This window comes from Armigeres subalbatus, chromosome 3 (assembly GCF_024139115.2).
Source record: "Armigeres subalbatus isolate Guangzhou_Male chromosome 3, GZ_Asu_2, whole genome shotgun sequence".
Taxonomy (NCBI): Eukaryota; Metazoa; Arthropoda; class Insecta; order Diptera; family Culicidae; genus Armigeres; species Armigeres subalbatus.
The window spans coordinates 339,771,376-339,787,342 of record NC_085141.1 but is presented as its reverse complement, the minus strand read 5'-3'; the positions used below and the strand labels follow the sequence as shown (position 1 = coordinate 339,787,342).

At 44.7% G+C, this 15,967-nt stretch overlaps 2 protein-coding genes and 1 long non-coding RNA gene across 5 annotated transcripts in view; 2 read left to right on the top strand and 1 right to left on the bottom strand.

The window, feature by feature from the left end:
• LOC134225836 (protein sax-3) overlaps window positions 1-15,967 on the bottom strand; it is a 979,605-nt gene that overhangs the window by 774,100 nt on the left and 189,538 nt on the right. The gene's annotated exons all lie outside the window — the stretch shown is intronic.
• Window positions 4,635-6,116, top strand: LOC134222778 (uncharacterized). The gene has a single exon (XM_062701933.1). The coding sequence runs from the start codon at window positions 4,635-4,637 to the stop codon at window positions 6,114-6,116; it is 1,482 nt and encodes a 493-aa protein (XP_062557917.1).
• LOC134221667 (uncharacterized) lies at window positions 6,810-8,094 on the top strand. Its single transcript, XR_009982374.1, has 4 exons — window positions 6,810-7,049; window positions 7,116-7,306; window positions 7,372-7,492; window positions 7,551-8,094. It is a non-coding gene; the product is annotated as an uncharacterized LOC134221667 (long non-coding RNA).

Sequence of the window (15,967 nt, the reverse complement as noted above, 5' to 3'; positions counted from 1 at the left end):
TGCGATTGTTTATCAAAAGGTTACGGCTTGAACAACGGTGGCGCTATCGTCTTGCTAGGCCTACAGATATGCTTGGCGTTGGCACTGATTCAATTTTGAGACAGTTTTGGGGCTTGCTTGAGTTAGTTGAGGAATACTTAGATGTTGGAACGTTATTCTTTGCTTTTTTTAGTTTAAACAAATTTAAGTAACATCAGATCATGCATTTTTAACTCATTTGGCATCAAAAACAAAAATGTGATTTTCTATTCCTTGGGAATATTTTCATGGGTGAAAATTTAAAAACTTTGATGAATTTTAAATACCCCTAAATCATGTCCTAAATGGGGCCCTCCTTAGCCGTGCGGTAAGACGCGCGGCTACAAAGCAAGACCATGCTGAGGGTGGCTGGGTTCGATTCCCGGTGCCGGTCTAGGCAATTTTCGGTTTGGAAATTGTCTCGACTTCCATGGGCATAAAAGTATCATCGTGCTAGCTTCATGATATACGAATGCAAAAATGGTAACCTGGCTTAGAAACCTCGCAGTTAATAACTGTGGAAGTGCTTAATGAACACTAATCTGCGAGGCGGCTCTGTCCCAGTGTGGGGATGTAATGCCAATAAGAAGAAGAAGAAGAAGAAGAAGAAGAAGAAGAAGAAGAAGAAGAAGAAGAAGAAGAAATCATGTCCGATTGAGCTCAAATTTTGCATGGGGTCATATTTTGGGGTAATGAAACTTGTAGGCAATGTCATCTGTTTAAATTCGAAAATGTCATTTTCATTGGCACCCTAATACAGTCGCCTCTCCACATCTCGATATTTAAGGGACCATCGAGATAAGGAGAGATCGAGGAATGGAAGGAAAATTTAAGTGGATACTAGATCAGAAAAAGCTCGTTGCTATGAAAAACGACAACAAAACAAATGTCATCCCTTGTTTTTAATGTGTTTGTTATTGTTCAAAGATGGTCTAGTAGCCTAGAAATTTGAATATATCGACATAGAGAGAAAGAATTCTGAACAAAATATGACCAGAACACATTGAGATAGAGAAATATCAAGATAGGGAGGTTATCGAGAAGCCCAAATGTATGGAGATCGAAGGGACCGAGAAAACCATCGACATAGGGAGAGATATCGAGATATAGATCATCGAGATGTGAAGAGTCGACTGTATATAGGGCACTGCACGGACAGCTTTGACACTTTCTCGCTGCAAAGAAATTAGAAAAGTAAGTACTTAAGGTCACTCCTGACGGAATCCAATTTTTAAAGTACTCGCGTTTTCAAGGGCACACCATTCGATACGGAAGCAATGCACAACTGTCATTTTTACGCAGCAGAGCTGAAAAATAAAAATGACAGTTGTGCGTTGCTTCCGTATCGAATGGTGTGCCCTTGAAAACGCGAGTACTTTGAAAATTGGATTCCGTCAGGAGTGACATTAAAGCTAAATTGTCTAAAACTATGCTAAAACTAAACATAAATAAAATTTACAGCTAAGGCTACATTACTACCAACTCACTGGTGTTGTGATTTACTCAAGAAATCGAACAGGGGTTCGCCAATTCTTTACCCTCGGTAACAGGAGGGGTTTGACAGATGTCCAGTTCGATCTGCGACTTCTAGATGGTCGCATAAGCTCTGTATGGACATCCCGAAATCCTTTATACTTGAAATTTTTCTACTTTTGGCGTTGGAGATGTTCGCACTTTTTTCTATTAGGGCTGCAATTAGCAACTCCGGCCTACCATAAAGCAGATGGAGAGTTTCCATTATAAGAGGCACCGATTCAGGTAGAAGTAATCGGCTTTGAACTGCCTCGTATGGTGCGCTTTTAAGGCTTCGCCGAAGGCGGCATAAGTTTTCGGTACTAGAGTACCCACAAGCTAGTGTAGTGTTCATAAAACTACTTATGAACACTGGCCAATCGGCTGGATTGCCAGAAAAGGAGAGTAAATCGCGTGGCATGACTTGTCTAGCAGCTAACTGCGAGGGTGAGGGGGCATAGGTTGCTAGAATCGTATTTAGTATATTCTCGCCGAACTTGTCGCCAAATTACCATCACATCTACAAATAGATTGGGGCTCCTACCTCCAGGGATTTTCGGAAGTTAACCTAAAAACATTAGGCAGCTTCATGTCCAGCGTAGTGAGAGCAGTGAGTAAAGTGACAGTGTACAACAGCAGCAGTGGAAGATCTAGCGCTTTTGTAGTCAAACCCAAAGGAAATGTGAATGCCCATTGTAGTGATCAGAAGTTTAGTGTTGGAATAAGTCCTTCCATGAAGAGGGAGCAAGTGAAATCGTGTCCAGTTTGCAAGAGCGAAGGTCATCGTGTACAGGATTGTCGCAACTTCAAGTCACTTTCCACCGATGGCAGATAGAAGTGTGTCCAATCAAGCGGTCTCTGCAGAAACTGTTTGAGCTTCCATGGCCAAAGAAGCTGCAGGAAGAGCAGCGTCTGCGGAACAGATGGGTGAATACCGTCATCACCCGCTTCTACACTCTTTCCGTCGCCGCTCAGATATTACGATACAGCCGTTGATGAGTACCGCGGAAAATCACACACATCGTCTAGTTAAAAGGTCGTTACTTTTTCGAATAGTGCCGGTGACCTTGCACAGACCCAATGGAACGGTAGATACCTTCGCATTCCTCGACGATGGATCATCCCTAACGCTAATTGAGGACAACGCTGTGAAGGAGCTTTCATTGCCCATACAAACACTTTCGTATGGATGTCTATCCAAACGGTACTCGCATCTCAAAGGGCTCCATGTGAAGAGCTACTGCAATGCCGTTCCCAAGCTGCTTATCGGAGTTAATAATTTGAGCTTAATGGTCCCACTGAAGACACGTGAAGGTCGCAGACACGAACCCGTTGCCGTTAAAACCAGACTAGGTTGGTGTATCTATGGCGGTAGAACTAGCAACAGTCAGAAACCAACTGTTAACTGTCATGCTTGTGAATGTCAGTCAGATCGAAGTTTGCATGATCTTGTCAAAGATTTCTTCGCCACGGATGATGTCGGAGCGCAGCCTGCAGCGCCACTTCTTTCGGAAGAAGAAAAGCGTGCTCAACAAATATTGGAGAATACAACGGTTCGAAACGGTGATCATTTTGAAACTGGTTTGTTATGGAAGTTTGACCATGTTGAGCTTCCTGATAGTTACACTATGGCCTTTCGACGACTGGAATGCTTAGAGAGGTGAATGAATCGGAACCCAGAACTAAGGGAAATCTTGTAGCGTCAACTAGTGGAATACAAAGAAAAAGGCTACGCCCACCGTGCTACTGCAGAAGAATTGCTCAACGCGGATATACGGAAACCAGGCAAAATTCGAATGATTTTAATACAGTACTGCTGAAGGGTCCGGACCAACTTACGTCGCTTCCCGGCGTGCTAATACGTTTCCGTCAATTCAACGTGGATGTTTCTGCCGATATTAAGGAGATGTTCCACCAAATCATCATTCGTAAAGAAGATCGGCACTCACAACGATTTCTCTGGCGAAATGATCCTTCCGAAAGACCTGACGTATACCTTGTGGATGTCGAAACGTTCGGCTCAACGTGCTCACCGGCTTCCGCACAATAGCGTTAGCGTTAGCGTTAGCGTTGTTACGGTATACTTCGTAGATTGGACACTAGTGATACTCATGTTTCTTATGGAATCCTTATCCAGATTGCTATCGGAAATCAAGGTGGGGAGTTACCCTTGATTCCAATCTAAGATAACAATGGCATAAGCATGAGGATTACTACTCCCGGCCACGCCCATCTTTACCGTAACTAGGGATAGGAAAGGAAATGTTGATGTAGAACTTACTTAACGAGAGGCCCCTGACTTGGCGACGCCCTCATAAGTTCTACGGAGTTGGTGGTTTGGTAGGGTAAGGTAGGTCATGGAGGTTTGCCTCAAGCTGGCCATTCGACCCACAGACTTTGTTGTTTACCCGTTTTTATTTAAACACTTGCCAGCCGGCTGTCAAAAAGAGTATGCTAATATCAATTTTATTTACAGTTTATTCTTTAAATAATTTACAGACGCAGGGTTGGGAAAAATCAAATTTTCGAAAAATCGAGAATGATCAAACTCACCCGCGATTTTACTTTTAAATTATCAAGTGATTAAAACTCGCCAGCGATTAACAATCGTTTGAAAATCGTTTCTTGATTTGAAGCATTTACCGTTACATTTTGAACTCTTTTTCCTCGCTAGCATGAAGCTATAACGCCAAATAGAATATATAACGGGACTGTTGACAATTATCTATTATTAGTAAAGATTAATGATTGAATGAAAATTCTGTGTATATTATCGTTTGAGTACAAAATTTGAGAAGTTGTCGCCGGCGACAACTCGCCTACTGTTTTCACGTGAGAAGTTTTCACATGAAAATTGCAATCATGATCGTCTGATAATGATTAAGCACAACACTACAGACGATTTCTTAACCTCAATCTATCAACAAATATCCGTTGAACAAATCTAAATTTACCAAATTTGTACTTTCTGCTCAGTGAGCAAAACGATTCTTCTAGGTTCATCGAATACAAAAATCAAACCATGCCTTTTAAAGATAATTATACTATGCTCACCGGCTTCCGCACAATACATCAAAAACAAGAACGCAAGTGATTTCCTAGAAATGTATCCTCGTGCTGTCGAAGGCATTGTGTCTAACCACTACGTGGATGACTCTCTGGAAAGCTACGAGTTCATAGAGGAGGCGGTGTCCCAGGACATGCGGTTAATTCACAAGCAAGGTGGATTCGAACTGAGAAACTGGCTATCGAACAGCAGTGAAGTTCTACACAGTCTGGGCGAAACCAAGCCTGAAGAAGATAAAGTTTTTGCAGCAGATAAGCAAGATGACTATGAACGAGTGCTTGGGTTGTTATGGCTGACAAAAGAGGATGCTTTCAGTTTTTCAATGGAGATGAAGCCGGAGATAGCTGTTTTGATCAACAGCTATGAACAACCTACAAAGAGACAGATGCTGAAGTGCTTGATGTCGCTTTTTGATCCGCTGGGTCTGCTGAGCTTATTCGTTGTTCATGATAAAATCCTCCTTCAAGATGTGTGGCGATCCGGAGTGCAGTGGGATGAAGTAGTGAGTGACGAGCTGCATCGACGGTGGCGAAATTGGACAAATCTGTTTAAAGATGTCCGAAAGCTTAAAATTCCTCGCTGCTACTTCTTCGGTGCTGTCAAAGAGAGATACAGGGATTTACAGTTACACGTTTTCGTAGATGCGAGCGAGTCTGCATACTGCGCGGCAGCGTATTTTCGGACGTTGAACCCTGATGGAGTGCCGGAATGTGTGCTTGTGGCTGCGAAAACAAAGGTAGCTCCATTAAAGACACAATCTATTCCACGACCAGAGCTGCAGGCCGCAGTCCTTGGAGCTCGTTTATCGCAATTTGTTGAAGAAAACCACACTGTGCGTGTTACAAGGAAAGTTATGTGGAGTGATTCGGCAACTGTTCTGTCTTGGATTCGAGCTGATCATCGTAAATACAAGCAGTTTGTTGCGTGCAGAATAGGAGAGCTACTAACGATAAGCGATGTGAGTCTCTGGCGGTGGGTACCATCAAAACAGAATCCGGCTGACATTGCGACGAAGTGGGGAAATGGTCCAGACCTAAAAAATGACAGCGTCTGGTTCAATGGTCCTTCTTTTCTGCAACTGTTGGAAGCCGACTGGCCGAAAGAAAGGAAATTTACGCCTCCCACAGAAGAAGAACTGGGTCACTGGTCTTATACTATCAACGAAATAGCGCTCCCAAAGCATCTGGTGGAACTTGAACGATTCTCTCAGCTGACTAGAGCAATCCGTGCTGTGACCTACGTGTACCGATTCGCCAAAAACCTAAAGCAGAAGATTAGAGGACAGGTACGATTGGTAGGCCCTTTGACATCCGAGGAGCTACAAAGAGCAGATTGTTTACTTATCCGTGAGTCGCAGTGGGAATGCTTTCCCGACGAAATGGTGATCCTTACACGTAACTGTGAGAAGGCGATAGATGCGCAAACGCCGTTAGCGAAGGACAGTGCCCTATACCAGCTGTGTCCATTTTTAGACGAACAAGGCATTGCTCGAGTGGATGGAAGAATAAGTTTCCAGTGATCCTTTCTAAGAGGCATCGATTGACGACTCTACTATTAGACGGTTAACATCGAAAGTATCTACACGGGAACAAAGAAACTGTAGTTAACGAGGTTCGCCAGCGATGCTATATCCCGAAACTCAGGGCGGCGCGCCGCCGCGGCGGGAAACAGCGTTGCCAAGGCCTGTCAGTGGTGCCATGTCTACAAAAGTTCACCGAAGATCCCCCCGCATGGCTCCGCTGCCTCTAGCCAGATTGGCGTCATTTGTGAGACCATTGTTACGTTTAAGTTTTTGGTTGAATGTACGAACGTAAAACACTGTTTAGCGTTTTCTCTTAGAACACATTGTTCATAAATAAAAAGCAAATTATGACTCTGACCCGTTAACTTTGGGTTAAAAACCCCTGTTGTACATCTCGAAACCACATCGGCCAGCCAGCCAGCCCAAAGAAAACGGTAAACCATTCATCAGAGTACGGCTGCACTCACACAGCAGTCTGAAAAAACAACGCGATCTGTACACAAATCCCAAGGAGACAAATTGAAGCCAAAAGGAAGAGCACAAAAAAGTGAGAGGACGTAAGACATTCTCACCCGGCATCGTCAGCATCAACCGGGAAGAAGAAGCAACATGGACACGAAAAGCGAATAAAGAGATCACGCTCTTCTCTCACACACCGCATCGCTCTCACGATCGGGAAGAGGTGGGGAAAAAACTGTACAAATCAACGGTCAGTCAGTTCGCTCTAGACCGCATGCAGATCGCTCGTGCGTCCAATAAATTCGTCCCGCGTGATAAGTTCACAGTAGGCCACTTAGACCGTGTAGTGATTTTAGAGGTCGGACATTTGTGTGCAAGTAACAGTTCCTGGCCAGCTTGGAATTAATTCAAGTGGCCGACATTACCTCCGAAAGTGACGATCACGTGAACAAATACTGTTCTGGACGGCAGGTGAGCATTGCATTTCTCTTTGTGTTGCGGTGAATTGACGGCAGCCATTTTGTCCATCTTTGACAGAGCTCGGACGGAGTGGACTGCACGTGGAATCTGGATAATAATCCCAATGCCAGTGACCAGTGGATTATTGGACTAACTGACTATTTTGTTGTTCGCCGTCGGGAGAAATTTTGCACAACGGGAATTGCGGATTGTGTTGCTCTCCGCAGGCGATTGAGTCGCGAAACAAAAGCCAAAGGCGCGGCAGACAGGTGAGCCGTTAGAGCACTAAAGGTGTTTGGATTGAAATCTATAATCGCGCTTTTTTACACAACAGTTCGTCACGAGACCGAAAGTGCGGAGAGTGTCGGTCGACAAGAACAAAACCGCAATATCATCCGGAGTCAAGAAGAAGACCGATAGGCGTTCCGTTCGGGAAAAGGAAGTCCCTACTGAGGGTAAGGATGGCGACATTGAGCCTGCGGACACAGCCGACTAACGCCCCTTTGTCTGCAGGGCTTCTTTTTTCATATTTACAGTTTTGTTCTCGGAGCACGCTGAAACGACGAGCGTGAAGCGCAAGGCAACGACAGAGAAACGGGAAGAATTCCACCATTAGAGCCACCTCGAAAGACTCCCGTGCAGGGAAGTGCGGACCCCGTCAACGAGTGAACGGTCGCTCCGTCGATACCGGTGCGGAAGGCCGGAGAATCGGTACCTGGCTGGCTAAGAGCGAGCACCGTCAACGAGTGAACAGTCGGTCCGTCAACACCGGTGCGGAGGACCGGAGAAGCGGGCGCCTGGCTGGCTGAACGACCCTCCTACACCCAGTACGCCAATCCGGAGGCGTTGACAGGGACGGCTCAACGATGGCAGAAGGAAAAATCTCTAGGCAGTTCGGTCAGATGGTGGCGATCCTGGGTCGATCGGGTGCCGTAGGGCTGTAAACCGTGAGTCAGTGATTGTAGTTTTAAGATCATGATCAAATTAGCCTAGGAGAGACAGGAACCCAGAGTAGGTTGATGAGAAACGCTTTTCTAATATAATGTGTTAAAATGAATGTTTTGGTGTTTTGATTTTGGTTGGTGCTTTTAGCCCCAGTTTTGTGACGGATTCACTTTGGTAGACGCTTTACTTCGCTCCATCGATCCGGGTATTTGCAACACCATTTACGTACGTCGGTCTGGACTTTTTTGGGCCGTTGACGGTAAAGGTAGGAAGGAGCAACGCAAAACGCTGGATAGCTCTGTTCACGTGCCTGACGATACGGGCGGTGCACGTGGAAATTGCACAAAATCTGAGCACAGATTCCTGTGTGAAATGTATTCGACGATTCGTCTGTCGCCGAGGTTCTCCTGCTACCACCACCAGGTTGATATTTAATCCACCTGGCACTCCGCATATGGGCGGGTCCTGGGAGAGGATGGTCCACTCAATCAAAACTGCCTTCGAAACGCAAGCTGGACGACGAAGTGTTAAAAACATTTATGGTCGAGGCCGAAGCTATAATGAATAGTCGTCCGTTAACGCATCTACCACTCACGTCGGAAGAGAGCGAGGCACTCACGCCGCCGAACCACTTCTTGCTCGGCTATTCCAGTGGGGTTCGGCAACCGGTAATTGAAGCAACGGATCCGGCGGAAGCTCTGCGCTCATCGTGGAGCCAAGTTCAACACCAGCTCGACGTATTCTGGAGAAGATGGACCAGGGAGTACCTCCCGACTCTGACGAAGCGCCCGAAGTGGTGTGGTGAAAAAAAGCCAATAATGGAAGGACAATTGGTACTGGTAGTGGGTGATGGCAAAAGAAACGAGTGGACAAGAGGTCGTATTGTTGAAGCAATAAAAGGGGCGGATGGGAGAATACGACAAGCAATCGTACAAACTGCGAGGGGGCTTGTGCGAAGGCCAGTGGCTAGGTTGGCTATACTAGAAGTGGATGAAGGTGGTAACACTGGACCTGGTGGCCAGAATTACGGGGGAGAGAATGTTGATATTGGCAACACTTCTAGCAACGCTTCAGTGACGGCGGGAGTGGACTGTCAGTGAAAGTGACATTGTACAACAGCAGCAGTGGAAGATCTAGCGCTTTCGTAGTCAAACCCAAAGGAAATGTGAATGCCCTTCGAAGTGATCAGAAGTTTAGTGTTGGAATAAGTCCTTCCACGAAGAGGGAGGAAGTGAAATCGTGTCCAGTTTGCAAGAGCGAAAGACATCGTGTCAAGGATTGTCGCAACTTCAAGTCACTTTCCACCGATGGCAGATCAATTTAAAGCGTTCAAAGGTAACGAAACACACGAAACAACGGTCCTTCCCCCATTTATTATTTCTCGCTTTCCACGGTAAGAATTGAAAAGAAGTAAAATACACGCCAAAAAACCCTGATTAATCCCACCTAGCGGTGATGGTGCCTTTCTCGTGCATTATAAAAAATAGTATTTTGGCCATTTCTTTTGAGCACCGATTGAGTCCGATTTGGCCAATGTTTAATAGGAAACAATGGTAGAGTATTCTGGGGCGAATGCAACTTATTGCGAGCAAATCGGTTGAGGATAAGTGGCAGGCAGGCTAATGGTTCGACTGCCTCCGTCCCGGTAAACAACCTGGCAGGTCTCCGGTAACGCTCAACACCTGTCACCAGGGCCGGATTTATGGGAGGGGGCGTGGCCCCGGGCCCCACAAATATTATGTACCGCTTATATATACAAATATTATGTACCACAAATATTATGTACCGCTAAATCCGGCCCTGCCTATACCGGTGCGTAGTACCGTTTTGACTCGAAGTCCGGACACCTAAGCACTGCTGAATTTTCAGTTCAATATTTCAAACGCAATTAAGTACTTGACACTGAGTAATAGCACACCCTGTCAAGATTAACTTATTAAATTTGCTGTAGTGTACTGAAAATGACATTTTGTATGCACGAAATAGCTAATATAATCAAAAACATTGAACATCGCTTGCTTCGAAATCCGGACACAGTTTAAGGGATGCTTCAAATACCGGACAATTTTGCTTCGAATTTCCGGACACTTCGAGTTTCGCCTATATTGATTCTCAAATAGCCAATTTAATCCGTCCAGAGACAATTAGGATATAGCATTCATATTTCTCGATTAATATAAATCCGTAAGGTAAATTTTCTACACACATTTGTATGGAAATCTGGCATCCCCCGGTTGTGTGTACCATCCGAAGTTTCTGCTCCGAAATTGACCAGGACTACCAAAAACAGCATTTGAAACCAAGCGGGATCATTTAACTGCAATATACAACATTGGGAATCCAATAATTTCACACAATCTCACGCTCAAACCCCCCCCCCCCCTCTTTCATTTTTCAAGGCAGAACGCTTTTTTGACATTTGACGTGCCTGTGGGTAATGAAATATTTTCTTCAAAACTACCTCTCAAATTCAGCGAGGATAAGCTGCAATAGCTCTACGGCGAACCCAGTATCCAGAAGGTAGCTAAAGCCGGAAGGGTACGATGGGCAGGACATGTTGCAAGAATGCCGGACAGCAACCCTGCAAAGATGGTGTTCGCTTCCGATCCGACAGGTACGAGACGGCGTGGAGCGCAGCGAGCGAGATGGGCAGACCAGGTGCAGAACGACTTGGCGAGCGTGGGGCGTATCCGAGGATGGAGAGATGCGGCCTCGAACCGTGCATTGTGGCGTCAAATTGTTGATTCAGTGTTATCTGTTTAGATGTTAACTAAATAAATGAAATGAAGCTGCAATAGATCATGAGAATCATTAGATGACCAACATTCTTTTATAATCAGAAATAAATATGATGGGGGGCCGATTTCCATCTCACTGGATATATATTCATCTCATCGTGAAACAAAGAAATATGGTACCAAATTCGTCGATTTTTTTTATCAACCGCCCACTGCGGAAAAAATCACAAAAATAAGAAATAAATCAAATACCTTTTATTTTTTTTTTGTTTTTGATGGGATGAACATCGGAGAATGAAAATTATGCATTATCTTATCATTGTTAAGATATACTTCGAAATACAGACATCAGTCGTACTTTTGTTTTTTTTTATCCGTTTCAGTTTGCTATTGGAAATCAAGGATTAAAAGGAGCGATTGAAATAATGATTTCATGCCGATTGATAAATCCGGGCGTATCCGAGAAATGTGGAGTTTTTTTTATTTGACGGATGTCGTTCACAACGTGTCTTTTTATACAATTCTGTTAAAAAGGCTAGTTTTACGAACTTGTTTTTTTTTTCAATGGTTAATAAAATACTTTTGAAGACAACCTTTCACTAGAAACTGAAAGCAAGTTTTGCTACTTGTGTGCAATTAACAAAGTGATACCATTAACAATATGTGTATAAGGTCGTAACAAAAATTAAATAACATTATGTCCTATTAATCTCCGGAAGGTCGAGGGGGTGGGGATAATAAAAAATAAATATCAAAATGAAAAAAAAAATCAAAAAACTCCTCGGATTTGTTAAAGAATGTTTTGAAAATTCTCAAAATTATCCGAATTTTATTTTCTTGCCCCCTCAAAATATTATTTTTGGGCAAAAAAATCTGAGGGGGAGGGGGACATAATTGTATTTAAATATTTGTATCGGCCTAAGTATATATCGATAAGCTGAGAGCAAGCAATGTTCCTTTTGGGGTGTAGCAACTCAAATCTAATGAAATTGTAACTATGCTTGCTCATTACGAATCAGTTGATTTCAATTAATTTAACTGATAAACAGTTATTTAACATCATTTCAGCATGTCCGGAAATCGAATCAATTGTAAAAACTTGCCTCGAAGTCCGGACAAACAGAAAATGTAATAAAAATTATAAAACTATTAATTCCCAAGCAATTTCTCTAATTCATTACAAAGCGAGCCATAATACTATGTTTATAAATTACTAATACTCCTTGCAAATGATAGAATATAGAAAATATGAGCTTAGTTTTTTAATGTTGAGTCTTATGCTACATTCTAAGAAAAACGAAATTCACCGTTGATTATGACATGCCTTCAACTTTCATCTCTAATTTTCAAGTTTTTACCACAGATCACGGATTACTTACATTTGTTAAAATCGTTTCAAGTCTAAGAATCGTTCCCTGCACTGATAACCTAAGAAATACTTGTTGGGATGGTAAATAAAGTCAAATAACAATTGAAGTGTCCGGCTTTCGAAGCGTCCGGCAATTCGAGTCAAAACGGTAGGTTCTGATGTAACATTCCTGATCTACGCCGATCCGGCTCTCAACACGGTGTTATAAGGCACCGGAGTCAACCCATGCATGGACCTCACTATTAAAAAAGGCACCCATGGGATCACAAGAGACGACTATCTACAACAGGTAGAGATAACGGCCCGGAGGGGGGACCCTTTTAACATGGAAACGAATACAAAAAACAACGATGGAGCAGGCGGAGCGAATGTTTTTGCAAAAAGTGGGAAGTTGCAGCGATCTCCAGTGATGTCGCAGGCAGCAGTAGCGAGTACCAGTACTACGGCCAAGACTGCTGAGAATCAGGCAGGCCAACAGGAGCTAGGATCCGGGAATAGGGTGTCCACCTAAAATACGGAAAGTAGTGCTACTCAGGAGGAGCTACAACTTGGGAAGTCCAACCTGACGGAAGCGAATCAACGAGCTTTATGACTCCGTGAAGGACAAGCACAATGTTCACACGAAGATCAAGCTTCTAGTGACAAGCATCAAGTCCGCCGTAAAAGCAGCCGAACACGAACAGATCGGCCTTCCGGGAGCTCATTGCCAATGCATTGGGCAGTGACGGTAACGTAAGAGCTCTAACGCAGGAAGCAGTGGTCGAGTGCAGAGACCTGGACGAGATAACAACGGAAGACGAACTGAGGGAGGCACTGGACAAGTACGGTACGGTGGCACACAAGTAGCAGCGATACGACTACCAGCAGAGGCTGCCAACGAAATGGTGGAGGCGGGCAAGGTGAAAGTAGGATGGTCTCTTCCCGCAGCGTGATTCTACAATGTGGCCGCCTACACCGTACACAGATGAAGACGAAGTGACCACTGGCGTTTCCAGATTTGTTCAGGATGGTGTTGCAGAAATGCCTAGCCAGGGAATCATTTTTTTTTGGAATACGCATGCGAAACAAGCGACAAAAGAGAACCAACGACAAAGCTTTGTTTTTGTCGGAGATAATAATGACAAAGATCCGAAATTTTTTGTCAGCAACAAAAAAGAAAACAATCTTGTTGCTAGCTTTTCATCGCGTTATTTTGCATTATTTCTAGAGCAAATTTCGGTTTTATGCTATCATAGTTTCTGCTTTTATGGAAATATTCGAGAATCGAACAATGATTACAAAATTAGCATCGTAGGTATTTTCAGAAATATCAGAGCATGCAAGGAAAATGATTCTTGTCATATTGTGTTCGGTTTCTGATAAAAAGTTAGGTTAGGTTAGTCGCTAGGTGCGTTTGTCAGTAACAAACTCTGTTGATGACAAAGAGTATATTGTTGGGCGTTGCCCGAATATTGATTCCCTGTGCCTAGCAGATGGTAACTTTTCAGATAGGTGGAAGATCCAGAAACTAGTGCTGCTGCCGAAACCAGGGAAACCGCCGGGGAAACCAGCATCGTATAGGCCCGTATGCCTGCTGGATACCCTGTGGAAGCTTCTGGAAAGGATTATCCTTAACCGGCTGACGCAGTTCACGGTGGACGAGACCGGCTTTTCGGAAAAACAGTTGGGATTCCGAAAAGGCAGATCGACGGTGGATGCAATCAAGACGGTCATTGAAGTTTCAGAGAGAGCGGCCAAGAAGAAGAGGTGAGGCAATCGATTCTGCGCTGTAGTAACGATTGACGTCAAAAACGCTTTTAACATTGCCAGCTGGGAGGCCATCGCCACAGCGCTGCACGGTATGCGGGTTCCTGACTACTTGTGTAGAATTCTTGAAAGTTACTTCCAGAACTGGATCCTGATTTACGAAACGAATTCGGGGCAAAAGACGAACAGGGTTACGGCAGGTGTTCCGCAAGGTTGGAGCAGGTGTTCCACCAGGCCGAACGCTGTGGAACATTATGTACAACTGAAATTGCCCAAAGGCGTGAAGATCTGCGGATTCGCGGACGATGTCGTTGAAACGATAACCGGAGAGTCGTTGGAAGAAGTAGAAATGCTGGTGAAGGAAACGACCGACGCAGTTGAAAACTGGAGGAATGGAGTCAAGCTGCAGCTTGCTCACCACAAAACAGAAGTCATGCTGGTTAGCAACTGCCGAGAGATCCAGCGGATGCAGATTACCATAGGAGGCCACAACATACCGTCCGTGCGGGCTTTGAGGCAACTAGGAGTGATGATCAACGACCGGTTGAATTTCAAACCCATGTGGACTATTCCTACGAAAAGGTGGCTAAAATGGTCAGTGCGTTTGTAAGGATCATGCCGAACGTGGGTTGTCCTAAAAGCTGCAGTAGACGTCTTCTGGCAGCAGACAGACGGGCGGACAACATCGCAGAGCGTATGTGTCGCGATGAAGGTAGGACGTGGAATGCGGTAAGCAGTGTCGTGACGCAAATACTGTCAGAGCTGCAACGTCGATGGAGAAGGGACCAGCAAATGAGCGTCGGTTTGGAAGGAAATTCAGCATAGTTAGCAGTGTTTGGTCTCGGGTCGTCGATGCGCCAGCGAACCGGAGGTCTTCTGCCAACCGGAACCAACCTGCTGCTTCGGGTATGTAGGGCACCGCCAGTGCGGACGTCATCCACCACCGGAACTGCAACCCGAAGACGAAGTCGGCGCAATGTGTGAAAGCGTCCCCTGCGATAGCCGCCGATAGTCGGGGCACCATCAGTGCGCAAGTTTCCTTCGCCGGAACTGGTGGACCACCCTCGACGCCGGGGGAAGTCAGGAGGATTCAAGTGAGGAAGTTTGACGACCGCTAAGGGATCGAGACAACGTAGCAGTGGATCTCAGCAAGCCAGTCGGCGAACTCGCCTAAGCTAGGGGCCGGAATTTTAGAAGAAGTGCATGCGCACAGAACCCGGGGGTCTCTCGTTAAGTCGGGGGCCTCTCGTTAAGTAAGTACTACACCAACATTTCCTTTCCCTCCCAAGTTACGGTGAAGATGGGCGTGGCCAGGAGTAGTAATCCTCATGCTTTTGTGATTTTTATCCTAGATTGAAATCAAGGACCACACCCATCTTAATTTCTGATAGCAATCTGAATAAGAATTTCAAAAGAAAAACATGAGTATCTCTAGTGTCCAATCTACGAAGTACACCGTAACTATGCTATGCTATCGCAGGACGTAATATGAATTGAGATGTCTTTTTCAGTCACACTAAAGATTCAGTCCAACATCCACAGTTTTGAAGAAACGAACGTAATTTTACACGCATCGAAAGCAAAACACAGCAAGCGGGGCGATGGGCGATTGAAATATCTCAGATTGAAATAACAACAAAGGGCTCCCACACTTAAGCAAACGACGGGTTGATGCAGTGAACAGAGCATTCACGGCATATTGTAGAACCTGTTTGCTTTGCTCTCTCTTCCTTTATGAAGGGGAGATGGTTGGGATGGTGAGTGGAGTGGCGCTCACGCTGCAAGCTAATGTTCGATTCCCTTCTGGAACTTTATGATTTTTGTTTCAATAACACAGTCCTGTAAAATCAAGAGGTAACTAAGATTCGCATTTTTCATGACACAATTTCACATCAATAATGATGCTCGGGGGTGTCGATTTCGGAGCATCTAAAATTACACGGCTTCTTCTGAGTGTGTAGGAGTGAGAAGCGAGAAGTGAGTCGTCTCACTTTTCATTCCTCATGTCTTAACGCTTACTTATCACTGTGAAAAGTAAAACGCTCACATCTCCTTCATCATTTCTCACTTCTTATGAATGTAATTACTATTGTTAGGCTAAACGAAATTTTCGGCTACATGACCTTTTCGGC

Bases quoted from the DNA above. Each gene is read 5' to 3' on its own strand.
- LOC134222778 (XM_062701933.1), top strand. From the start codon at position 4,635: ATGTATCCTCGTGCTGTCGAAGGCATTGTGTCTAACCACTACGTGGAT.